The sequence below is a fragment of the Lampetra fluviatilis genome, chromosome 16 (assembly GCF_964198595.1).
Source record: "Lampetra fluviatilis chromosome 16, kcLamFluv1.1, whole genome shotgun sequence".
Taxonomy (NCBI): Eukaryota; Metazoa; Chordata; class Hyperoartia; order Petromyzontiformes; family Petromyzontidae; genus Lampetra; species Lampetra fluviatilis.
This window is the reverse complement of record NC_136290.1, coordinates 12,857,590-12,884,337: the sequence shown is the minus strand read 5'-3', so window position 1 is coordinate 12,884,337 and position 26,748 is coordinate 12,857,590. Positions and strand designations below refer to the sequence as shown.

Below are 26,748 nucleotides of genomic sequence, written 5' to 3'. Positions count from 1 at the left end.
TGGGGGGCTAAAACACAGCAAGTTGGCACAGTAGGGGGCATAGGTGGTACATCGGCCACTCATCTCAGTCAGCAGTGGCACCTGCTGGGTGTCCCGAGACCTCCTCCTGCACCTAGCCTGGCACATTAGGGGGTACAGCTGGTGGTGCATCAACCAGTCTTCTGTCAGTCGACCCGTGGCACCTGGGTCTGCCCCCTCAACTCCTGCCAGCGAGCGTTCGACACTTCACGTGGCCTCAACGTGCACCTAGCCTGGCACAAGCACTGTGGTGACGTCATCGCCACTTAGTGACGAATGTCGGCTGTTGTTGTTGTGTGTTACCAGATGTGTGCAACATGATAAGACACCGGGGCACAAGTTTCGGATGTGCAAAGTCTTTAACTACTTTCCAATTCGTCACTAGTACAGCACCACCGGTGTGTTGGAGAGTAAACCCACAACATTTACAAACCGACTACTGTGTGGGTTTACTCTGCAACACACCCTTGCGCTGCACTCGTAACGAATTGTCAACGTTCTGTTTACGTGACAAACCTTTACTAATTGGCTGTATCGGATGGTGGCGGGTTTAACGACACATTTATAATTACGCGATCTCACCCAAACCAAAAAAACCCCTGCATTATGAATGTCAGAACAGTAATACAATTAAGGTAACAACATTCTGGGGCGGCACGCCACCACCACCACCACTATCCGGTACGCGTCTCGCCGTGGCTTCTTGTTTTGTGACGCATCACGCGAACCCCCCATCAGCCGACGAGCAACACGGAACATAATTCCGCACCCGACACACCGCAACCACTATACACACGATCTGCTTATCGCCGTGGCTACTTGTCAACATTCCACAATCTACCAGCAACCCGAAAAAAGTTCACCGATACATGAATCCGTCTATTGAAATGTATTTTCATATATTCTGCTCGGAATGACTGCGCACTGAGAGACAGGAAGAGAAGCGGACGGATGAAGGAAGAGTCGAAACATCATCACATCGACTGCTGAGAGGATGATCAGAGCAGGCCTGGAGAGCAAGAGACACCTCGACGGGAGGATGATGATGATGGCGATGATGGCTAATTGACGAGAGCGGAGTTGGAATAGCAGCCCACGGGAAGGGAGAGGACGGAGCGATGAGATCGGCCAATGATGTGCAGGAGCGAGACGGACACTCCGCGGATTGAATGATGTGGGAACTGGCCCAATGTCGCAACGCAGCGTGGCTCTCACGACAGAACGAGTCTTGAGGCTCGCCGTGGTGCTCTTCTCCACCTGGATCAATGGAAGACTCTGGCATGACACGAGATGTGTGCACAATTGTGTGGATAGAAAGATTATGATAAAAAAATGGACGATCATCGGAATATAATGACGCCAGGTGGATGATGATGATGATGGTGTTCATCCAATTGATGATAATGACGTCAGATTATAACGATGATCCAATTTATGTCAGGCGATGAGAACGATGACGTGAACGTGGGTGATAGGGATGACGATCAGAATATAAATGAGGCCAGGTGAAAACGATGATCAAATCGATGGCGACTACGACGACGGGAGAATGCATCTTGATGACGATGTACACAGTCCTACCCACTGCTTTCGAGGCTCGTGTTAGTGAGCACCTATTAAGGCTGCTGCATCGCACAACGGGGGTGGTGGTGGTGGTGATGCGTGGCACAGCAACGCACCACGTCCGAAGGCATTTGTATCCCCCGGTGTTGATACACACACACACACCGAGCACAAAGGGGCTCGTTTAAGTCTGAGTCGACCTAAGCGAGGCTCCGAATCGGTCCAGGAATACTGCACCCCCCACTTGACGTTAGCCGTGACCGGGAATCGAACCCACGTCCGCTGGGTTGCGTAACGCGGTGCAGGGACCACTGCGCCACCGCTCCCCACACTAACACAGACAAATGTCTCCCCGTGGAGCCGACACACAACTGCTGGGTGAGTGGAGGTGGACAAGGGCAGTGAGTGAGCAACTCTTGTGCACAGGCATCGTACGCAGGTATAACACAGATCCCACGTGGCACACACACACACGCACAGGCCGTTGGGGCGAGTGCTGCTAGCGATCACCTTGTGAAGGCAGGTGCGGCACAAGAGGGAAGTGGTGTGGCCGGCAACACCACGCCCGGCCACATTTGTCTCCACGGTGCTGATGTTGACACGCCGCACGAGGTACTGGTTTAGGGGAGGCCCGGTTTCGGGGTTGTATCACACACACGCACGCCTAAACCGGTGTACACACAGGCATCTAGCAACATACACAGCGATAGCCAGGTGTGTGTGTGTGTACTCACCTCGTCTTGAGGGCCAAGACTCGCCATGGCTCTCTGAGCCACCGCACGGCTCTGGGTTGAGTCTCCTCTCGTGAGTCTCTGTCCTCCCCGGTCTGTAGCGAGCGAGGTGGGGCCAAATAAAAGGACGTCGCGACCCAAAGCCTCGCGACTTACCCACCACTCACTGTGTGTGGGTGTGTCACTCGGCTATGCACAATGGTTACAGGGGAAACGAGCCAGTGCCTGGCGGTCTGTGTGAGTGTGTGTGAGATGAGAAGGCGTGGTGACCTATACACAACCTATGAATTCAAATCTGAATATGACAAAGCGAGCATCATCACAGCAGAAAGGCCTGGGAAAAACTCCCATGAGCTTCAAACAGCACACACAGACACATGTGCAATAATGCGTCCGTTTATCAGCCAATTGGATTATTCATCGGAGTCCAGACCGGTTTCGAGCTTATGGGTCTCATCATCAGAGTTTAAGGTTTGTTCAACTTGCTGGATTACCAGATGTTATTTGGCAAGAGTGGGTGGGGGGGCATAGACGTGTAAACATAGAAGCACAGCGCAGCACAAGGCTTGCGTTGGGTGTACTCGACCACGTGCCCTGCTGTATGTAACCTGCATTTCCAGTTTGTGTCATTCTCGCTCCTTCGGAGAGCTTCTCGGTGTCTCGCCTGTCACTCCCATTGATGTCCCCCCCCCACGTGTGCAGATACTACTGACTCCATGATATGTAGGGTGTCTCAGCATATGTCTACAAAATAAATTTATATTTGGGGGGGGGATCGACAATTTTTGGATGCCTGTTGGATCAACTTTCTACCCCCACATCTGGCGGTGGAGGGGGGGGGGGCTTCACTTTATTTTTAGAACTTCTTGATTGAGGCCTTCTGAAAGGCTCTTATAATTTAGTTGACGGACAACGGAACGCCACGATTTTATAATAGATGCTGTTGTCATAAAACCCTAGAAAATAATAAAAGGTCTTAAAACTGGTGCTCGATAGCCCGTGAGCCACTGGCCTTGTTAGATGTGTGCACAGATAAGTTGTTGAGTTTGTCTTTGGGGCAATCCATAAATGATGTCACGCACCTGGGGGGGGGGGGGTCAGACATTTGTGACGATGTGTGACGAGGAGGAGGAGGGGGGGTGAGAAATGTGACGTCACATCAAAATACGCAACTTTAAATAAATATAGAATTATTGTTGTTATAACAACACTCCTACAACATCAGAGTGCAGCGCCACATTAAATACGCACTACAATGACAATAGTTTAAAGCGATTTGAAGCATGTTTTATTTTCAAAATGAAAATATGATTTTTTGGGGGGGGGGAAGGAGAGCTTTGTGACATCATATTTAAGGGGGTCTGACTTTTTGTGACGCCGTGTGACGAGGGGGGGGGGGCAAAAATCTTTCCACAATCGCGTGACGTCATGTATGGACGGCCCCTTTAGTCTTCCTTTAAACGAGGGGTGCTCTGGCTTTGAGATGATGTCATCGGACTCGGACAAAGAACCCAGTTGAATGAGTCTCGCGACAACATCACCGCGCCTCGTCTCTGCCTCGTCACCACCGAGTGGAGAGGCAGAGACGCGCACATGATTCGTGACATCGCAAGTTGCACCACAAAACGCCGGTCGCCCCAATCCTCCAGCCACAGTCCACCCCGTACTGCCCTTACAACGACATCGTTGTTGGGCGTTGGTGCTAGAAAACATTGTTGTGTGCAAGAACACGGACACAAAATATCAACAAATCTTTGAAATTCTTTAACCAGCCAGCAAGCAGCCCCTCTGATGGTAGTGATGCTGCTGATGATGATGACCGATAGGAAACGAGCCGCATATGGGGGGGCAGCGAGCGACTCGTGAAGCACGGAGAGAGAAGAGGTGCGGCGCTTGCGATTAGACCGAGAGATAGAACGAGGAACTCAAGGACTAGGGAACATACGCACGTTGAGACCATCACGTTCTTAATCTCGCACACCGCACGGTTAAGTGACAACCTCCACGTTTGAAAGCCACGCGACTTGCTTCAGGCGAGGCCGAACGAATTGGCTCCGTTGAGCATCCAAAAGTTAGGGGGCCGTCCATAAATGACCTCACGCACCTAGTAGGGGGGGGGGGGGTCAGACATTGTGACGATGTGTGACGAGGGGGGGGGGGTGAGAGATGTGACATCACGTAAAAATGCGCATCTTTCAATAAAGGGAAAATGTCAAAACTGGGTGGTTTTTAACTTTTGCCGACAAAACTGGATCCCAAATGTCAAAACTGGGTGCACCCTGGGTGGCCAAAAACTTGAGTTTTGGACACTCAGGGTGCACCCAGTTTTGACATTTGTCAAATACACTTGATAATTGTATACTAGCACAGTGTGCCAGCACCCCATTCATCCAAACACTTGGTATTTGTATACTGGCACACTGTGCCAGCACCCCATTCATCTAAACACGTGGTATTAGTATGCTGGCACAGTGTGCCAGCACCATATAACTACACACACTTGATATTTGTACGCTGGTACAGTGTGCCAGCACCCCAACGACCAACATTTCAAGCTACGGCTCGGACTCGGAAGTGAGCTCAGGGCGGGCTTGCGACCAGGCGGGCGCACTGCCACCTTGCTCACATTCGAATGGCAACCCTCCACCCCAAGAAGACTTTTACCACGCGCCGCGAGGCCATCCACGGCATCCAAGACTTTGCTTTGCAACAAGGCAAGCGCGCGGTCCTTGACCTCAAGCGAAGCGGCGGACGGCACGTTGCCATCGTCTGCTCTAGTTCAACACCTTGTTCCTTCAAGGTGAAGCTGACGAAGCTCACGGGGGAACGACGCGGCTTCCGCGTCTCGGCGCTGTGCACGGATCACCACGGCTGCACGGGCACTACCAAGATCACGCAGCGCCAAGTGGAGGCGAACACGACAGCCCGTTCGGCCTTTCGCGCCAACCCCCGTACCTCCGCACCGACTGTCATTGCCCAGGTCGCCGACGTTGCTCGCGTCATTGTCCCGACCCGGATGATGTACCGCGCCAAGGACACGTGCATCGCGGCGAATGAGAGTGCGGCCCATGCAGGCTTCGAGTTCATCAACTCGCTGGTGGAGACGTTCGGCAAGCTCAACGCGACGACCTGCAGTGTGCGAGAAGACGCGGGCATCTTCTGGGGTGCGTTCATCTGCAACCCGATCGCACGCTCGTTGCAGCCAAGTCTTCAACGCGTCGTCGGCATCGACGGGTCGCACATGAAGGCGCGCGCCTACAATGGAACCATGCTCGTCCTCGTTGGGCGCGACGGCAACAACCGCAACGTCCTTCTCGCCGTGGCGCTGGTGCCGTCCGAGACGGCAGCGGCCTACGACTGGTTTCTCAACTGCTGCACGACCAACGACATCGAGCTCGACGGCACGCCGGTCTTCTGCGATCGTGGCACGGGCATCCTAGCCTCCGACTGGAAGGACCTCATGCTCATCCACTGCACGCGGCATTTGATCTGCAACGGCGTGGACAACATCGGCTCCGCGTTCACGCCCGACCTCCAAGGCATCATCTACGATGCCCAAGGGTGCGCCTCCGAGGCCGCGTTCCGCAACTCCTTGGGCTGCTTGGGCGTAGCTCTGCCTGCGGCGGCCACGTACTACAACAAGATCGACCCCCACACGTGGGCGCTCTACCCGCACCTGCACACGACGCCATTGTACGGCTGGCGCACGACGAACTTTGTGGAGTCCACGAACAGCGAGGCCCTGCCGGCTCGCGAGATGGACCCCTTCCACTTCCTCATGCACCACATGGAAGACATGATGACGACGGCCTTTGCCCACCGCAGCGACGCCGAGAAGTGGGCCGCTCAAGGGCGTGTCATTACGCCGTACGCTCAAGGACTCATCGACGCTCAGCAGGCGTTGGCCCCGAGGTACAAGGTCTACGAGAGTACCTCGACGCGTGCATACGTCAAGGATCCAGACGCCTACGCCTCTGCCAAGCGCCGAGTCGATCTCAGCTCTCGGTCGTGCACGTGCGGGTACATGAAGCAGATGGGCTTGCCGTGTCGGCACTACATTCGTGCCCTCATGGCGTTTGGGCGGATGCCCGAGCTCTACGACGCATGTGCGGTGTGTTACCAAGTCTCTGCCATCAACACGACATGGACCTCGGTTGCCGGTATCGAGCTGCCCATTGCCGAGGAGCTGCAACGCGACAACACCATGATGCCACCTCCTCGCCAGAAGAAGGCTGGCCGCCCGAAGAAGCGTCGGATTCGCAACCGTGGCGAAGGTGGCCCATTGGGCCTCACGCGGTGCTCCTTCTGTCGCGCCAAGGGCCACAACAAGCGCTCTTGCCCGTCGAAGTAGTTATATATATGTAACAAACATGTTTTGTTCTAAGTGTGCAGCACCATACTTCTCGACGCAAACACTATCTACCGTTGTTCTACTGTAGTAGAGTAGGTGTAGCATGCAAGCTGGCACACTGTACCAGTATACAAATGGCAAGTTCGTGTATGTTCGCGAGCTGAAAGTGTTACTGTAGTTGCAAGCTGGCACACTGTGCCAGTATTCATATGGCAAGTAAGTGTTACTGTAGTAGCGAGCTGGCACACTGTGCCAGTATGCAAACGGGAAGTTTGTGGTGCAAGGTATGGAACATGAGCCACGAGAAACATCATTTGGAACGCTCTAAATCTGTGGCGACATATGGATGAATAACGCAAGGACCTAAACGTGTACAAAATGATACATTAAATCGTACACCTTCTTCACCCAGTTTTGACATCTGTCCACATTGAACATCACCCAGTTTTGTCATATCAAAAAGCACCACCCTGTTTTGCCTGTCGTTTTCCAAGACCACCCAGTTTTGAAATTTGGGATCCAGTTTTGTCGGCAAAAGTTAAAAACCACCCAGTTTTGACATTTTCCCTTCAATAAATATAGACACGTTTTTCATAAATGTTTTCTCCTACAACATCAGAGTGCAGCGCCACATTACATACGCACTACAATGACAATAGTTTATAGCGATTTGAAGCATGTTTTATATTTTGGGGGGGGGGGGGGCAGAGCTTTGTGACGTCATGTTTTAGGGGGGGGGGGGTCTGACTTTTTGTGACGCTGTGTGACTAGGGGGGGGGGGGTCAAAAATCGTCCACAATCGCGTGACGTCATTTATGGACGGCCCCTTAGCGGTGAGTCGCAGTGTGGGACGTGAACACTGCGGCTACGGGACTTTGCGAGTCCCCTTGTGTTGTGCACCCTTGAGAACGTACAGTGCCCACTCGTAACCTGCCAACCCCCACTCCCCCCGCACATCCGCTTTCCTGTCTCACACACAACACGAGCAGGCCACTGCCGTGTTTGTGTTCATGCCAGCTTCACAAAGGACTGGGGTGCAAAAGCTGCTGTTTGCCGAGTAGCGACGCTGAAGGTGTACGTTGAACTTATTTCGCGCCGTACGTAGCCAACCGTGCTAATCGGAGGTGCGGGGGAAGGACAACAAACTAACCACACAAAAAGCAGTTCTCAAGAATTTCGTTGTCAATCGAGATGATTTAAAAGTGCGTAGCTCCAGTGGCTTCCGAATATCGGAAGGAAGAGCGTTCCAGACGGCCGCAGAAGCAATCGTGAAAATCGTGCGATGCGGTGACCACCACCGTCTTCAATTACAAGTGAAGGGGGGTGGGTGGCCAGGTCGCCCGGAGCGTGCGAACGCAGTGTCCACCACGTGGGCACTGAACCGACAACCGCTGACAGCCTGGGTTTGAATCCGGGTCTGAGCCGCCCGTGATGAAACGGGGTTCTTAAAGCGCAGTTTGTGATCCCGGCTGTGATATCGTGTTGAGGATGGAGACTGAACGGATCTATTTATTTAAATTGCATTTCTCCGTGATGGTCATTTATTGTTACGTGCATTTCCCCCCCTTCGTTATTCATGTATTCATCCTTTTCTTTTTGATTTGCTCAGCGATGGGGGGTTTTGTTTTTATATAATCTGTGTAAGGGACCGGATAATTGATGTTGGCTGCGTTGTGGGATGCAATTGCATGAATTACGCTCTATAAAATGAAATTGTGATGATTATCTCTAGTGTAATGTATTCTTGCAAATGGCAGTAATGTTCGTTCAGGAGCGAAGTGCCAATGCCGAGGTCTACTTACCACAAGGGGGCTTCAAGAGAGCGATTTTGGAGTTGTTTTTATCCCCCTCCATTGAAGAATCGCAGACGACAGTGGTTTATACAATAGGGTCCACAGTTTGGGCTGCATCGCCACAATCGCACTGTGGCTGGGCATTAGTTTATTTTTGTTACTTTTGAAGAAATTAACATCGGCCTGTTGATGTTCAACCAGTGTGGTTGATGGGTTCCACCGGCGCATTTACTGGACATCTGTGAGAAAGAGCTTTATAGCTCATCGGATTCCTCCAGTATGAATATTCTGATTCATAGGGGAATGTTAAAGCCAGAAGGTGCGATGTTTGGCCCTTGAATGAGGCGTTTATTCTGGACATCAGGGGGGCGGGGGAGGGAGGGTGGAATGGATTCGAAGCTCGCATCTCATTGGTTGACAGCTCGGCGCTATGATCCCTGATGTTGGTTTGTTATTGCAGCTCTGAAGACCAAAATGTTTTCAGTTCGACTTTTAACAAACACCTCCATAGAACAGTGTGTATGTTGAACTTCTTTCGCACCGTACGTGGCCAGCCGTGCTCATCGGAGGTGCATTAAGGCGCTCGACCTGTGGCGTGGGTAAGAGCAATTGAACGGATAAATAAACAGCCAAACACATTTAATTTTACGCCTATTTAACTTTTTTTAAAAAGATCATAATAATAATGAGAATAAAAAAGTAATGAAAATCCTGCATGTTTGTAAAAAATTAAAGAGTGCAAAACTTTCAAGAACTTGTAAAACGATCTCTGAAACCTGCATATATAAATGTACAGCAGCGTGAATAGGAGAAACAAAAATCACGTGGGGAAACATTTACGTCGACAGGAACGGCGAAAAACGCCCCGCGGCTTTCAGACCGAACGCTTCAAGTCCGGCACTTCAAGGAAGCGAAAGAGCCAGGAACGAATTTCGATCGATCGTTGTCCTCTGCTCAACAATGTCAACCATAAAACCGCGGCAGTGCTGCACAATCACACGCTGGACTGCGTAACACAAACACATTCGTCAATAACACCGCGCACACAGAACAGGGGAGGGAAAACACCACTTGTACGCACCGTGTATTCTCCAGATTATAAGGACGCACTTTTTATCCTGCACTTTCAAAATCAACATTTGGGGTGGGCTGTCTTGAAATCCGGTTGGACGCGCGCGTGCCTCAAATGAGTCACCGTACCCGGTGCGGTCTGTTACTAAACATCTCCCACTGGGGAGACAAAGGCGGCCTGGCGTGGTGTCGGCCACCTCACTCGTGCGCCGTGCCGGCCTTCATAGGTGCTGCTGCTCGCTAACAGCACTCGCCCCCCCCCCCAACAGCCTGTGAGAGGCTACACGGGGGGATCTTGTCCACATTTGTGACGCCGGGCGCGAGTTTGATGCGCGTCTTACTCTGCAGGGCGTCTTATAATCCGAAGAAGGGGGCATAGGCAACGTTCTAGGCAATGGCCCCGGATTCATGGCGAAGATGAAAGCGGCGATTGCCCCAAAATAAAAACGTTGCTTTCTCTATAAATATGCCGTATATCCGGTTCAGAGGCAAAGTTGTGAAGCACACGTGTTGGACTGTTTTAGTTTTTTATAGCTCTGCTCTTGTTAGCAATATAACTCACGGGATTTTGAACCGTACGTGCGACATCAAACGTTATCGAACGTGCTGAAGCTTTTGACTGCTGTTGTAATCTGCCGCGAACATTTTACAACCAAACTTGCCATCCGCGAGAGAAATTCACCAAAGTGCAATTTTACATCTTTCTCGATTACCCAGCTTACCCAGACGGGTTCACGTGATCGGCAAAGCAGTGGCTCGTGGTTTTCACACTGGACTTTCACTGCACAGGTTCGATTTCCCGGCGCGGCAGTCGTAACAATCAGTTCAGTTCATTTATTAGGTATAGCCCTGTGAACCATGCGGCTCTTGAATCGGGTGCAACCGCAACAAACAAAAACATGAACAATGGTGCAAGCTTCTTAACACACCTTCCCCCCCCCCAACTACTTCTGTCCACACAGTAGCACCGTGCAGCACTGCTGCACATGGTTAACAGTGCGGTGAACGGTTAGTCGAGCGGCAAGTCGTGTGCGGTGGGGTATGGTAGTGTGGGTACCGCCACCTCTTCCTAAGACATCTGGCCAGCGTGCACGGCGAGGCCAACGAGAGAAACCCTGGAGAAGACCTCGAGACCGAGGTCTTCTCCAGGGTTTCTCTCGAGCGAGGGGGGGGGGCTTTTGTGCCAGCAGTGGCGTCGGCAGGGCCATTGCAGGGGCTGCACCTTTAACCAAGTTGATTTGGGGATGTGAAAGAGTCTCAAGGATATTGAACTAGAACTGGGGCCGGCAACCAAAACAACAAGAAGAGCACATTTTGTGTTACTATTCAGTAAAAAAACAAAACTATTTCGAGGGCCCACAATGCACGTGGACAGGAGACGGTGGGTGCTTAATAAATGACGTCACCAAACAGTTCCTTGATGAGCCGCGTGCGGGCTCCGGAGACGCAGGTTGCCGACAGCTGCCCATGGTGAACTGGACTTCCATGGTGAACTGGACTTTCATGGTGAACTGGACTTCCATGGTGAACTGAACTTTCATGGTGAACTGGACTTCCATGGTGAACTAAACTTCCATGGTGAACTAAACTTCCATGGTGAACTGGACTTCCATGGTGAACTAAACTTCCATGGTGAACTGGACTTCCATGGTCAAGGAGAGCCGCACTGCGATCCTTAAAGAGCCGCACGCGGCTCCGGGGCTAGCAGGATGCCGACCCCTGAACGAGACGGACATTGTTCTTCGCATTGTGTTCCAAACTGTCATTTAACTTACTGTTCAGTTGCATCCGCGTCAACCAGGTGTTTCAAATGGCCAACAGACCTCTGTAATAAGTCACACACAAGCCCATGTGGCCAGTGGCGGTAGTGTGGTCGCCATGGGGCCTGGTGCAAGCGATTAAATGGGGCCCCTTGGTCAATGTCTTCCCACCCCCCTACGTAGGTCAAACCCTGTGGCCCTCCATCCCGTGTGCCCCAGTGCAGTTTCAATGCACGCACGTGTGTACGCACGTGTGTACGTAAAACTTATTTTACAACGTACGTAGCCAACCGTGCTAATCGGAGGTGCGCGGGAAAGGACAACAAACTAAACACAAAAAGCAGTTCGGCAGAGTTGGCACTTGTCCGAGTTTTAATCCAGACAGTCCAGACATTGGCATTTGTATTTGGGTGGCAGGAATAGATTTGTACTGAGATCTGGTACCTGTATTGCTGTTGAACTGTATTACAGTGAACTGCGCAGTGCTGATAGATCTAGGCTGATTGAGTAAATATTTTTGGGTTTGGTCTACAGTGGAAAAGGTAGCAACTCAACAATGAATTGCTACACCGCTGTGGCATCAAATGACATTCGGTTGGGTGCTGACATTTGATGCAAATTCAAAGCGTTGCATCCAGGGAATGCCTCAGCATAACAGAGATAATTTAGAACAAATTAACTCAAGTGCCCAGATCACGTGCAAAGCGAATCAAGTTGTTTTTTTCAACGCGTCCCCAAACTTTTAATTTCCCCCATACACAGATGTGCAGATGTGCATCACGACACATTTGCATCCCTCTTTAGTCTCATTGAGTGCCGAGCTCCCCCTGACTCCGATAAGCGAACCGGCCCCCCCGTTTGTGAACCGGGTAAGTGGGGTCATTCGGGGTGTTCCCTGCGGCAGACTGCCTTAGGGTGCGTGAGCTCTACGCTGGCACTGCAGCCCATTTTTTCGCAGGCCAGGTAGCCCACTCTCCAAAAGAGAGCTACTCTCATTCAGTTGGACCACCCTCGGAAAGAGTTTACGGCATCATCGGGTCAACGCGGAAGACGAGAGTCTTCAACGAGGCACTCTCGCGTTGGTCAGCTTCAGGGTTGTGTTTACGTTTTTTTTTAATCCATGGAAAATATTTTTTTAATGATAACATTATTTTTTGTTAAATCTTGGAACAATGTAACCGACACCAAGGAAGGAAGCAAAGGGAGATTCGGAGCCGAGACGAAAGAACCACACAGCCACGACGTGTCGGGGGCAAGAAATGAATTGTGCTGGGACGTACCGTGGGCCAGATCTGGTTTTTAACGGCCACGGAAACGCGGCATGAGGCCACCATCACATGGCCTCGTTGGCAAGAAGCTTGGGTGTAAACGCCACGGAGTTGTAACATCAAGTAATACTGCTGCATAGGTTTTCGCGAGGTTGTCCTGCATAGCTCTCCTGATGCACACTGTTCTGCACGGTGCAAACCCGAAAACACACGGGGGGAGCTATAGTGCCGAGTGTGTCCAGGTGAAAACGCGAGCACCCGATTTGGCAAAGGTGCTATACCGCCACCAAGCTGCCTAAGGGTGGGGCTTCGACATCAATATGAAAAAGCCCTCTTTATTATTGAGTTAAAAACATCCTGTTCCGTAATTACAGTTAGGCGAACCTCGGTAGAATATTTATTTCTCTGTGTCTTCAAATAAACATCAATTACGACACGATGCTCACACGGATTTATGTAAAATGTGTTTTAAAGTTTCACCCGCAAAGATGAACCAAAGGGACAAGAATACAGCCGTACACTGTTGGGCTAATGATATCCTAGTAGTATTAGGCCAAAGCCTAAGAGGCCAACCCTCTCTACAGCATTTGACGCTACTGTGGCATACCGCTGCGGGGAGGCTGCGGGCTAGTTGCATAACATTAGTAAGAACCGTCCTTCGTCTGTTGTTTAAAGTAATAGAAGTTAAGAGAAAACATACCTTCGACAAGGTTCTTCCAAAACACCATTACTCATAACGCAAAATGGCACTCGTTCCCACATTTACCAATTATTTTCTTTTAAATATAAATTGCAATTACACGTTGCATGCACCTGATGATTGGTAAACACCTCCCATGTAACATAGTGCTGATTCAAATCCTTAGATTTGGTTAGGGCAGCGTAGTCTAATCATCCAGGTTGTCCTAGTTACCTAGTCATAGTGGATAGGGTGGCCTAGTCAGAGTGGTCAGGCTGGCCTAGTCAGAGTGGTCAGGCTGGCCTAGTCATCGTGGCCAGCGTGGCCTAGTCATCGTGGCCATGGTGGCCTAGTCATAGTGACCAGCGTGGCCTAGCCATAGTGACCAGGCTGGCCTAGTTATAGTGGCCAGACTGGCCTAGTCATAGTGGCCAGGCTGGCCTAGCCATAGTGCCCAGGCTGGCTTAGTCATCGTGGCCAGCGTGGCCTAGTCATAGTGGCCAGGCTGGCCTAGTCATAGTGACCATGGTGGCCTAGTCATAGTGGCCATGGTGGCCTAGTCATAGTGACCAGCGTGGCCTAGCCATAGTGACCAGGCTGGCCTAGTCAGAGTGGTCAGGCTGGCCTAGTCATCGTGGCCAGCGTGGCCTAGTCATCGTGGCCATGGTGGCCTAGTCATAGTGACCAGCGTGGCCTAGCCATAGTGCCCAGGCTGGCCTAGTCATAGTGGCCAGGCTGGCCTAGTCATAGTGGCCAGGCTGGCCTAGCCATAGTGACCAGGCTGGCCTAGTCATAGTGGCCAGGCTGGCCTAGTCATAGTGGCCAGGCTGGCCTAGCCATAGTGCCCAGGCTGGCCTAGTCATCGTGGCCAGCGTGGCCTAGTCATAGTGGCCAGGCTGGCCTAGTCATAGTGACCATGGTGGCCTAGTCATAGTGGCCATGGTGGCCTAGTCATAGTGGCCAGCGTGGCCTAGTCATAGTGGCCAGGCTGGCCTAGTCATAGTGGCCATGCTGGCCTAGTCATAGTGACCAAGCTGGTCTAGTCATAGTGGCCATGGTGGCCTAGTCATAGTGCCAGGCTGGCCTAGTCATCGTGGCCAGGGTGGCCTAGCCATAGTAGCCAGGGTGGCCTAGTCATAATGGCCAGGGCATGTCGCTGAAGTCCACGGGCCCACCCAGGCCTCCGTCGGCCTCCAGGAGGTTGATGATGACGGACATGGCCACGTCGTCGTCGGGGCTGCCCGGGTTGTTCATGAGGTCGAGGTCCAGGGAGTCCGTGTCGCCTGGGCAACGCCGGGATGTGGGGAAGTAAAAAAATAGGACAAGAGAATTTTTTTTTATCGTGTGTTAAGGCTTACTTTTTTTGTTGGTTGTATTTTTCGTAATTGGTATAGGTCGTTTTTTTCACAAATGTGAAATAAAAACTTTACCCTCCCTCCCTTTTCATCAGGACAGAAGAACCATAATGGCGCACTCGCCTGTAATGTAAAGTATATTTTTCTCATTGTATGTTGTATGTATATTAAACTTATTTTGCACCGTACTTAGCCAACCGTGTTAATCGGCGGCCTAGTCAAAGCAGCCAGGGCGGCCTAGTCTTAGTGGCCAAAATCAGCACTATGTTACGTGGGAGGTGCTTACCAATCATCAGGTGCATGCCAGGTGCATGCATTCGCTTCGTCTCAATAATGAAAGGTGAATAATAATTAAATGTGAGAGATGGTGACGGTGGGTTGGGCAAGCCTTCATCCAGCAGCGGATTGGCCGCGCCGAGTGCAGTGCGCTCACCCAGAGGACCGTGGTAGGAGCTCATGTCCGCGGGCGGGAGGAGGGCCGAAGGGGACGGAGACTCCACCGTGAGCAGCTGCGTACCGTGGCACAATGCACGACACCACAGAGCGCGGCGTTAAGAAAGAACAAGCCGACAAGCCAATCCAAGAACGGAGCCCCATGGCGCAGACGTCACTTGCATGTATGCACGTTGAACTTCTTTCGCACCGTACGTAGCCAACCGTGCTAATCGGAGGTGCGAGGAAAGGGCAAGAAACTAAACACAAAAAGCAGTTCTACAGGAACGAGTTTTCAATCTAGAAAGGATCTCAGAGGTAGCTCTGTGACATCCATCGTCCGTTCTCCAGCGCGTAGGGTCACACTGCCGTGCGAAAGATCCGAATGGATTCTCTTTGTCGCGTAAAATGGTGCCCACAGCCTACAACAGCAAGACAACAGTGTGCGGAGCGACCTTGTTGCCGGGCGACGGCGTGTTGGAGGGAGGCGGCGTCCGGGAGTCTGGCTGCAGGGGACTGCAGTCGCAACTGGATGGAGACGATCGCAACCTGAGCAGACGCACACATCGCACGATCGCTGCGGTGCGGTGCAACACTCCATCACGCCTGCGGACGCACCTGCGTCATTAACTGCTAGGTGGAAATTCATGTCCAGGAGTGGATGTTTAATTAGATAAGAGTTTCATTTTCACAAGGAACCCGGTATGAGGTTGTTCAGCGAACGCGGACTCTATCCATGTGATCCAGTTCCACAATTACAAGCATGCGCCTTCTCTTTGCTTCCTTGCGCGCTTTTCAGCCGTTGTTCCATTCTGTACGCACGTATGTGGAACTTCTTTCGGCAACCGTGCTAATCGGAGGTGCGGGCAAGGACAACAGACTAAACACAAAAAGCAATTCGTAAAATGACTGCGTTTCTGATCAATACTTCACAGCAGAGGGTGGACCGGTGGCGCCGTGGTTCACGTACGGAATACAAAACATGAAGCAACGCAACAGGCTCTTCCCTCTTCCAGGGTCACCACCGTACATCTGTAACCAATATAAACTCTCATGGCCATCTCCCTTTCTCAGGTTAACAGAAGTCTTCAGGATCCGGGACAGGTCTTGTCTTCTTGGAGGAGGAGAGAGGAAGCCTTGGCTTTCTTCCCAGGCGCTCTGTCCGCCATTGCAAGATGGCGTGGCGGTGGTTGTCATTGGCCACGCTCCGTCTCTCTTCTCTCTTACTTCTCCGTTTGTCTTTCCTTCTTGCACGGCGGACGGGACTTCTCTTCGAGGTGACGTGCTCCGAGATGTGTTGAGGAACAAGGGGCCACTGCCTGGAATTCCGCCTGTTATAGACATCATCTTTTAAGGCAGTATTATTCACAAATACCTATTGACTCACACAGACACCCATCGATCTAACTAGAGACCCGTGGATTTACACCGAGAGACCCACGGACTTACTAACCTGCTTCGGGACTCAAAGAACTCCTCGGCAATCGTGCGGCCAAGTTTCCCGGCTCCGAGCCGCGTTCCTCCCGGAAGGCCCGGAACGCTGGGAGACAATCCCCGCTTGAGGCCTGGCGACAAGAACATCTCGGCTGACGATCACGTGCAGGAACGGCGACTTTGCCGGATTCACGGCCAAGAAGAACCGTGAGGTTGGGACCAAGCTCCCCAGCATTGAGATGTTAACTGCTTCGCTTTGTATACAAGAGGTTGCAGGTTCGATCCCGACCCTGACTCCTGTATATTTTGGAGTTTGCGTGTTTTTCTCTCTCTCCCCGTGGTCGCGTAGATTTTTCTCCGGGTCCTCCGGCTTTTCCCTCCACATTTATAATCAACGAGCATTTACATGTACTGGCCGCTATACATTTCCACATGATGATAAGCCACTTCGTTGAGCTATTTTTTGTGGCCAGGTTGCTTCCGAAAAATAGTCTTATAGCTCAGTGGGCCTTACCTTATGAAATGAAAAAATGTTTTATCGTTTAGTTTAATAAGAAAGCCATGGAGGATGTGAGGAGATTGAGAGGGGTAGGGGGGGACTTCAATGATAAAAGCAGGGGTGGGCCCAGGACCGGTAGAGATCAATCACTCGCCACCGGTGTTGACCATGGCCACAGATCGAACTCAGATAACCGGGTTTGTAGCATGGTGCGCTAACCACTGCGCCACTGTTCCACCCAGCGTGCACTGCTTATTCTCACAGAAACAACGTGAACTTTACTCAAGCACCAAAACCCATCGCATATAAATGTACCGTACATAATGGAACGTATATACATGCAGTAGGACGCATGCTACAAACGACCAAATCACGATCTCTAGTAATACCTCAGGAGCTACGCAGGGTTTTAGCCTGGAGTGGGGTGAGGATGGGCGACCACATGCGCAACAAAAAAAACTCGTGCAGTCAAAGTTGAGGGCGGCAGAGGGCAGTGCAGTAAATTCCGCTCTCGTCCTGAACTCTTCTCTCCCCCACCCTCAAGAAACCCGCCTTGACCAGCGCGGGGAAGCGCGGTCAAATGTCACATAACCCTCCCGGCCTCCACGGCGTGGGGCGGCCCCTCACCCATCCAGCAGTGGATCGACGAACGGGCTGGAAGCTATTGGGGGGGGGGGGGGGGTGCCCACGTACCGTCGAGAGGTTGTGGCCGGCCGTCCCGTCCAGGCGAGGCCCCGGGTTGCGTGATGATCGTGGCCGAGGCGAGGCCCTCGACGCTGCCGTTCCTCAAGAGCGGAAATGACAAACGGAGCCGACAAGTCGTTCTGTTAACACTCGCTGGTTCACTATGAGACATCTCCTTTACCAGTGGCAAAATATAGTGCGCTGATTTTGAGTTGTACGCCTTTTGGCGTCATCTGGTCCAACACCAATGGAGACTAGGCTTTAAGAAAAGCTGTCTCGGGTGTGGACCAATCAACTTCAAGGACAGTGCATATCATTATCATCATCAGAGTTGTTTCTTTTTGTTTGCATTTTGACTGCTTGTGTTGTGGTTATTGCAAACATGATGCCTTGTATAAAGGTGTCAGTTTTTTGTACCAGTTGAAAGGGTAAAAACCTATCACTATACTCGCTGGTTCTTAAACCTTTGTTGGCTACTTGTAACACCCCCCTGGTTGAATTTTGTTTCAACCGAGTAACCCCCCCCCCCCCCACCGCTTGCCTGACCCCACATGGTTCTGAGAAATAAATGTATGAATAATGAACATGAACATTTTAACCCAACTGTCCATTTTGTGAGGTATCCTAACTAGCTTGCGAATAAAACAAATTCAACGGACGCTCTGCATGCGTGTGACGTCATTTGTTAGCGCTCACTGGATCCTCTTGGAAACCAACATTGTTCACGATAAATCAGTTTAGAAATTTCTTCATGGATTTCAATTGGATTTCAATTTTATCCTAGTTTTTTGCTATTGGCAGATTCATACTTGGTCATTCACCATCGACTCTCACGCGTGATATAATTTCACACGTTTGTAATGACCTCACGCGTACCCCCTGGGACATTGACACGTGCCCCTCCAGTTGAGGACCGCCGCGTCGAGGGAGCCCCTGGGGATGAATTCGTGCGTGCCGAGTGGCGTGCCGAGTGGCGTGCAGAGTGGCGTGCCGCGTTGCGCGTCAGAGGCAGGGACGCACGCGACTGATCGCGCTGGCACGCAGCGTAACGTCACTCATTTAACAGGAACTATTTTAAAAGTTCACGTGTTTTGTCCTCTCGATGTTGCCCACCCCCCCCCCCCCATCAGTACAGATCTGGGCGCCGGTGTTGGGTGAGCTGGGTGGTGAGTGTTGTGACGATTGTCTCCGGAGAGGTTTTGTAATTTCCGTGAAAACATCACAAGTGTGTGTTTTTTTATTTAAAAGATGGATTAGCTCGACGTAATATTCGCTGGGCATAGCGATGAACGCATCATCGTTCCACTGCCTATATTTCTAAGAAATGCGTGGCCAGCTACCGATGGAACAACCAATGGCGATTTGGAGGAAGTGGGGCCCATGCCCTCGACAAAACTACTTTGTTGCCGAGCGGGGAGACTCGCCGCGGGTGTCCGCGGCACTCACGAGACGAGCGTGTTGGTGGACACGATGTACTCCACGTCCTTGGTCCAGGGGTTGAGGAAGCTGAACCACTGGCTGCGGAGCACCACGTAGGAGCCGTCGCGCGAGCGGAACCGGTACGGCCCCATCGTCACGCGCTCCCGCGTCTGCAGCACTGACGGCAGCCGCGCGCACAGCTCATGTGGTACCCGCACCGCGGGGAGGCACGCGCTCGCAATGCACACACACACACGAGACTAACACGCACACACGCGAGACTAAGACACACACGAGATTAACACACACACGCGAGACTAACACATACACACAAGACTAACACACACACACACACACACACCAGATTAACACACACATACACACAATACTAACACACACGAGACTAACACGCACACACACACACGATACTAACACACACACGACACTAATACGCAGACACATTTCGTCATCAATACGCTTGCGCATGATGTCAGCGCCACGACTCTGGGTTCTGCGGTGGAACAACAACCAGGGCGACCTCGGTATGACCCCAACACAGCTTCGGCTCGACGTATGTTTGTACGTATGTTCGTTGAACTTCTTTCGCACCGTACGTAGCCAACCGTGCTAATCGGAGGTGCGCGGGAAAGGACAGCAAAGGAAACACAAAAGCAGTTCGGCCGAGTTGCCACCTATCTGAGTTTGAATCCAGACAGTCCGGACATTGGCATTCGTGTTTGGGTGGCAGGATCTGGTACCGTTATTGCTGTAGAACTTCATTTCAGTTCTAAAGAAATTCGTTTTCAGTGGGGAAAAACAGTATGAAGTTGCAGAATATTCAGGGTGATCAATCGAGATGCACGGTAAGCTGGTAGGCCCTCTGCCTGCTTTTACATATCCGCTGCTACTCCCCTGGCCCCAAAACACAGCGATCGAAAATGACCGCGACTCCTTCTATTAGTCTAAACCCCGGGACGCGGGCGCTCGGTACCGTGGCGGTGGCTCTCGGCGAGGTGCGCCAGGTCGTCGTGGTGGAAGAACTCGTAGCACGAGGTGCCCAGCAGCTCCTGGGGCAGGTACCCGAGCAGCGCAGTCACCCTGCCACAGACGGCGGCGTCAACGCGCGGGACGAAAATTCGCTCAGCCACGTGCCAGGCTCGCACCGATTCGTCGACTCGTATCCGATCCCGGGCACCCAAAAGAACATCGATCGAAATCCCGCACGCGGCGATTACTTTGCATTTGCGTGCGCGGAACAGCGCCGCGCTCGAAGCCCATCAACCCGGGTTTATATCCTCAGCAGCGGAGATTGTGCGGGCAGCGGCAAACCTCTGGTCGACGAACGCAAACTTCCCGTCGACCGCGTGCCGGGACGCGAACTCGGCAGCGCGGACGCGGATCTCCCCTGGCCTGGCGCCGGCGCCACCCGAGAATCCTCGTCCGCCCGGCATCGTCGCGGTGCCGCCGAACCGGCATGCCGCGTCGCCCGCGCCGGGGCCCCCGTTGCGGCGGGCGCAGCCGGAAGCGGCCGCGACGCCGCCGGTCCCAGCCGGCGCCGCGGGCGGGTACAGCCTGCCGATGGCCACCAGGCAGCTGAGCGGGCTGGCGAGGGGACCTCCTCCGGCCAGCCCCGGTGCCTCGGGCCCGTCCTGTGGCCCGCCGCCGGCCGCCGGCGCCGCCGCCGCCGCCGCCCCCCCCGAGGAACCGTGTGGGGCCTCCCGGCTCTCCTGCTCCTCCTTGAGGCCCACCTTGGCCGGGAGCCAACTCTTGAGGTAGCCCGTGCAGTGCACGGTGCAGAAGCTCTTGCGATCTGTGGACACGCGCGGGCATTACCAAGTACGCTCTTCGCTTTATTATTCACGGTTGTAGCCACGTAAGTCCATCTATAAGGGTGATGATGATGATGTTGATGATGTTGATGATGATGTTGATGATGATGATGAAGATAACGAGGGAATAATGACGTCACCGCGAGAGACCGCTCCCAGGCCATGGCATCGACAACACAATTACACGCACTCCTGATGATGAGACGCTCTGGGATGCAAGGCCCCAATGTGTGTCCGGTGTCAAAATAAGTTACGGAACATCTGATCACACACACGCACATACCCACTGGGCCACAACACCCAGCGGCCAGCAACAAACAGCACCGGTGCGATAAAGTGAGCGGGCAGGCGGGGGGGGAAAGTGGTAGAGAGACAGGGAGGCGCCGACCTTTCTTCCTGGAGCAGGAGGAGGTCGTGGAGAAGGGCTTTTCGTCCGGGCGAACGGTGGCGCACGGCCGGTTGCTCTTCATGCGGCAGAAGAAGGAGCGGCGCGCGCCGGAGCAGAGGCGCGACGGCGCGGCGTGGACGTCGTCCGTGCGTACCGGCAGCCCCGCTGCAACGATCGCCACCCTCGTTTGATTCGAACGCATCACCGTCGTCGTCGTATTCATCGTCACCGTCATCATCATTGCATCCAGACCTGTTCTTCACCTGAGGATGGCTGCTTGCGTTGTGGCCGAAACGTCGTGAGAATTGTATTTTATTATGTTTCATTTTCATTATTTTATTAATTCCCTTCTACGTGACTTTACCGAAAGAACCAACAAGATCCATCAATATTGTCATTGTATTCGTGAACATCGTAATATCGTCATCATCACCGCCATCATCGCCGTCATCATCATCATTGCACCCATCAGCGTTGTCATCATTATAGCCATTCAACATCGTCGTATTCGTTATTGTAATCATCGACGCCATCATCGTCGTCGTCGATGATGATGAATGCTGCCGCACGCCGGCTGTGTCCGTGCTCACTTTTGGCGTCGATGAGTCGGTCCCGGGGAGCCGTGTCGGAGGACGAGAGCTGTTCCTTCACCTTGGCAATGTCCTTTGGATGCAGGTAGTCGAAAAGGCTCTGTCCCACCAGCTCACTCTATGCGCATTCGCAGAGGCAACATGCACGCGGCACGGCACAACACGCGTGTGCAGCAAAAACAAAGATCTCTCGTGTAGCCTGAACAGACTGTTGGGGCAAGTGCTGTTAGCGAGCAGCACCTATCAAGGCGGGCACGGCACACGAGGGGGTGGGTGGCCAACACCACTCAGTGGCGATATTTATACACTGCACCAAGTACTCATTTGATGCTGAGTCGACCTAGGTGCGGCCCAGGACCAATTCAGATAATCGTCACCGGTGTTGGTGGCCGTGAGCGGGAATCGAACTCGGGTCGCCGCTGCTGGGTTAGTAGCGTAGTGCGCTAAGCGTTCCCCACGAGGACATGTTGACACACACACACAGCACGTGTGTGCAACTACAACGGCAAGCCGCCATTCCCCACTGAGTGGCGCTGGCGTCACGTGACGTGTGCAAGGCTCTCGCTGCTGCTGCTGGCAGGTCACGGGACAGGCCCAGGTGTTATGGGTTCACTGAGATGACCAATATATGCATCACCCGTGCTCCCCGCTGTGCCAACCTTGTTGCATATTAGCCACCCGGCGCACTGCGTGCATGGATTCACACACATAACACGCAACACGCACAACATGCTTGGACAACACGCACCATCCAGGAGTATACGACATTCACTAACGCACAGAATATCCACACGTGTGCGACGTGCACACACGCACAACTGTTGAGAGCGGTCCGTAAAGGACACGTTAACCTTGTCGCCAGGGGAAGACCAAAGCCAACGAGTAGTGGCGGCGAGGATGGTAAATGAGACTCGATCTCAGACTCAGGGCGTCGACTTCGCAGCAACCACACGATCTAGCAGAAGGAAGCGCCGGCAAACCGTGGTGGCATCATCGGCATCGGCCGCGTCGACCTCTTGACCTTCGCCTTTCAGCGTCACCGGACAAGATGCTGGCGAGCGCTGGAAGCTACCGTGAGGAGCCGACGGTGTTAGAGACGGACTCGGAGAGACAAAGAGACACGTGTGGACTGTTCTCATCCTTGTTAGGACTACGTCGGCCCGGCACTGGAGCTTACCTGCGAGAAGCTGAGGATTTTGGAGACGGACTCGGAGACAAAAAGGATCCTGCCTCGGTCGCAACCGACCACAATGAGGAATCCGTCCGAAGCCTGCTGCTCATGGTGGTACCAGCGTCGTGAGCATGGGGGCACAGGAGACGGGGGGGGGGCATGGGGGGGGGGGCACATGAGGGGGGGTGCAGGGTTCGCCAGACGACCACGTTACTCGTACCGCAACTCTACAGACGCACGATTCGGACGACGCAATTTGCATCTTATCTCACGGTGCAGTAAACATTCGCGACTTGAGTGATGAGAAGCGACGGTTCAACGCCTGCCCACGGCCAACATCGGTCGTGCGTGACAACGGAGCTGCAAACGGTGCGGCGAAGTACGGCTGAACGGCCGGGCAACTGTCCGAGGGCTTGCGAGTGTCAAATATCCGACAGCCGTGTTCTTCACCTGAGGACGACTGCTTGCGTTGTGGCCGAAACGTTGTGAGAATGGTATTTTATTATGTTTTATTTTTATTATTTTATTATTTCCCTTCTACGTGACTTTACCGAAAGAACCAAGAAGATGATATCGCCGGCGAGGCGCACGGAGACCGGGCGGCGGCGGCAGGGAGGGGAGGTGAGGTTTTCACGAGCCAGAGGAGGCCGCAGAGAGCCACCACTCACCCGCAGGATGAGGTGCTGTAGCTCGTCATCGCTGAGAAAGGCCGGCTTGTAGTTCGCCTCCGTGTAGGCCGTCGTGGATCCTGTGGGCAAGGCAGCGCACACGCGGGAGGAGCTCCGTTGAAACAGTTTCGGTGTGGTCGCCACATCTACGCCTCTGTATAGGGAACGAAACAGGTGGACTTCTCCAGAAATCTGGCTGTCGCCTGATGAAGCTGGTTGTAATAACTGGCGAAACGTCGTACTCAGATTGTAATTGTTGCGGCTTGGCTCTCCAACACACAACTTGTGTGCTGTACTAGTATTATACACTATACACTACACTACTATACACTACACTACTATACACTACACTATATACTAATATACACTACACGAAACCCTAGTGCTGTACTAGTGACGAATTGGCCACGTTCTGTTTACGTGACAACCCTTACTAGTTGGCTGTGTCGGGTGGTGGCGGGTTTTAACGACACATATATATATTTACGCGATCCAACCGAAAAACCTCGATTATGGATGATATTGGTCGCGAAAGCCTACCACGTGTTCAAGTTTTTTTTTTTCCCCAACCAAAAGCATCCGCCGTACCGCGCAGCGCCCGCATGTGCTGCACGGCCATGCGCAGCACGGTGAGCTTGTCGAGCTTGCGCTGCATGCCGCGGCACGATGGCACCATCTGCTCCAGCTCGTCGATGTAGTGGTTCATCTTGAGGCGGCGGCGGCGCTCGATCTGGCTGTGCACCTCCCTGCGACGCGATGCGGCGTGGCACAGCAATGACGATGACGACGACGATGACGATGAACATGACGACGATAAAGACGATGACGATGACAACGAAGACGACAATGATAACGATGACGACGACGATGACGATGGCGACGATGAAGACGATGACGATGACAACGAAGACGACAATGATAACGATGACGACGAAGATGACGATGGCGACGATGAAGACGACGATGATGACGATGATGATGTGGAGAGGCGAGGCCAGACAGCAGAAGAGAAAGATGTGGGGTAGAAAAGGCGGATGGGTTATCATCATCACCATCATCAGGCATGAGCAATCCACTTTTGGATGAGGGGCTCCCCCTATTGCCGCTTGCGTCTCTCACGGTTCTACGGCACAACAAATCCACTCTCTCAGGGCTGGGATTTAGCCAAAGTAAGTGCATACATTAAATACTGGTAGGAACCTCCTGGTTACACCAGCCCACAGGGGATTATTGTGTCCGTCGTGCATGGAGGGGCTGGGTGGGGAGGGAGGGGCTGGGTGGGGAGGGTGGGGCTGGGTGGGGAGGGGAGGATGGGGAGGGGCTGGGTGGGGAGGGTAGGGAGGGGCTGGGTGGGGAGGGGCTGAGTGGGGAGGGTGGGGCTGGGTGGGAGGGGTGGGGCTGGGTGGGGAGGGGCTGGTCACCCCGTGGTGCCCTTATAAAACTCAACGTTTAACCTACTCACGCCGGCTTGTGCCCGCCCTCACAGTCGGCCATATTTGCGGAATACACCACGCCGCCGTTGACCCTGGCCATTGACCGAGCAACCCAACGTTCCTACCAGCTCCCTCCGCAGGAATGTGTTTAAAGTGATGGATCATTGCGTGCAATCACCGGTGAATGGGCGGCTGTGACTGTGTCAACTCGCTACACCGCAGAGCCGCGTATAATCACAAGCGGCTGCCTGGATTCGACAAACAGGATCTCAGCGATGCCAGCTCAGTCACTCAGCCAAAGCGGCGTGAGAATCGACACTTTTTAATCGCCGAATCGATGCTAGTTGATAATTGAACGAATCGACAATTGTTAGGGGTCACGATGATGCACTCACCTCGAGTACTTGGGTTTGGAAGGATGGTCACCACTCTCCCCTCTATAAAAACAAAACAAGGGGGAGAGAAAAATAATGCATGGATTTCCGTAACGCTTTCCAACGTGCGTTCGCTTCGATAGCGATGATAAAATCACCATTCCGAGCCGCGCAACGAGGTGACGTCACGTGTCCGAGACTTGGCCGGCAGGGGAGGCGAGTGACTTTGCGAGATGACACCCACGCATGATGACATCATCACCACCTTGGCCAGCAGGGCGAATCCTTTTAGCTCTGGTTTGTTTTATGTTACCACCAAGTTTTGGGGAAACCCTTTCATAGACTTGTCCGGCTTTCTCTTGAATTAGTGTCCCGAAAAAGCCACGCAGGTGTAGCCAAAAATGTCGTTCGTATTGGACAAAGCCAATGCATTAACGCCTTCAACCTTCATTGTAAAGCGTTACGAAAACAAAACCTGAATATTAAACATTAAGCAATAGCAGCTTTTCAGTGGCATTGCAGGTACAATCTATATTTGAAGTTTTCGTGACTGCAGGGATCCATACTCTTTGGTTCTTTCGGTAAAGTCAAGTAGGTATAAAATAAATTAAATCACGGCGTTTCAGGCGCAACACAAGCGTCCGTCATCAAGTGGGACAACCACAGCAAAAAACAATTGGTGAAGTGGGCAAAAGAGCTGCTTGTATCTTGCTGTGGTTGTCCCACCTGATGACGGACGCTTGTGTTGCGCCCGAAACGTCGTGATCTAATTTATTTTATTCCTACGTGACTTTAACGAAAGAACCAAAGAGTATTGCAGGTACAGTGAGGCTCCTGCCGGGCAGAGGCAAGGGCTGGCGGGGCTGGTCCCATAGCTGGCAACTTGCTGTGTGTGCATGCATGTACCAGGGTGACACCGTTGTGAGATGATAGGGATGAATCTTCGGGGGGGATCTTGGGCAGTGACTCTCTGCGCTCTCTACCCACCTGCTGCTCTGATCGTCCGCATCGAACTCCGTGTCCAACCCATCGCTGCTGAGAAACGGAAGAGGTCGGACGAAACAAAACAAAACAAACTTTAGTTCGGGGAAATGGCGCGTACGCACGCACCGCTGACACGCTCTCCCAACACGCGTTTTGTCTGTGAAGGTGTTTCATCGGCGGTATGTTAACTACGGTCACACTTTAGTGACTGGCCGCTAAGGTGGCGAGATGTTGACTACCTCGCCTGGTATACA

At 52.7% G+C, this 26,748-nt stretch overlaps 2 protein-coding genes across 5 annotated transcripts in view; both read right to left on the bottom strand.

Moving 5' to 3' along the window:
* TRPM5 (transient receptor potential cation channel subfamily M member 5) overlaps positions 1-2,416 on the bottom strand; it is a 52,665-nt gene extending 50,249 nt beyond the window's left edge. Inside the window, exon 1 of the mRNA XM_078863774.1 lies at positions 2,316-2,416. Within this exon, the coding sequence (XP_078719900.1) occupies positions 2,316-2,342 (27 nt within the window). The 5' untranslated portion in view covers positions 2,343-2,416. The remainder of the gene's footprint in view (positions 1-2,315) is intronic.
* Positions 2,417-11,671: 9,255 nt separating this feature from the next.
* The window catches only part of LOC144936566 (basic helix-loop-helix ARNT-like protein 1), a 28,416-nt gene continuing 13,339 nt past the window's right edge, over positions 11,672-26,748 (bottom strand). The window contains exons 3-17 of one of the 4 annotated variants that reach the window (XM_078863770.1): positions 26,498-26,545; positions 25,532-25,573; positions 24,292-24,449; positions 23,704-23,783; positions 23,042-23,137; positions 21,865-21,982; positions 21,275-21,439; positions 20,387-20,867; positions 20,049-20,155; positions 19,085-19,235; positions 17,648-17,739; positions 16,475-16,586; positions 15,477-15,570; positions 15,023-15,098; positions 11,672-14,517 (exon numbers count right to left, since the gene is read on the bottom strand). In XM_078863770.1, coding sequence (XP_078719896.1) covers positions 14,369-14,517; positions 15,023-15,098; positions 15,477-15,570; positions 16,475-16,586; positions 17,648-17,739; positions 19,085-19,235; positions 20,049-20,155; positions 20,387-20,867; positions 21,275-21,439; positions 21,865-21,982; positions 23,042-23,137; positions 23,704-23,783; positions 24,292-24,449; positions 25,532-25,573; positions 26,498-26,545 — 1,969 coding nt within the window. In that variant the 3' untranslated portion in view covers positions 11,672-14,368. Of the gene's footprint in view, positions 14,518-15,022; positions 15,099-15,476; positions 15,571-16,474; positions 16,587-17,647; positions 17,740-19,084; positions 19,236-20,048; positions 20,156-20,386; positions 20,868-21,274; positions 21,440-21,864; positions 21,983-23,041; positions 23,138-23,703; positions 23,784-24,291; positions 24,450-25,531; positions 25,574-26,497; positions 26,546-26,748 lie in introns of those variants that run through there. The other 3 variants (XM_078863772.1, XM_078863771.1, XM_078863773.1) reach the window with 3 other exon arrangements.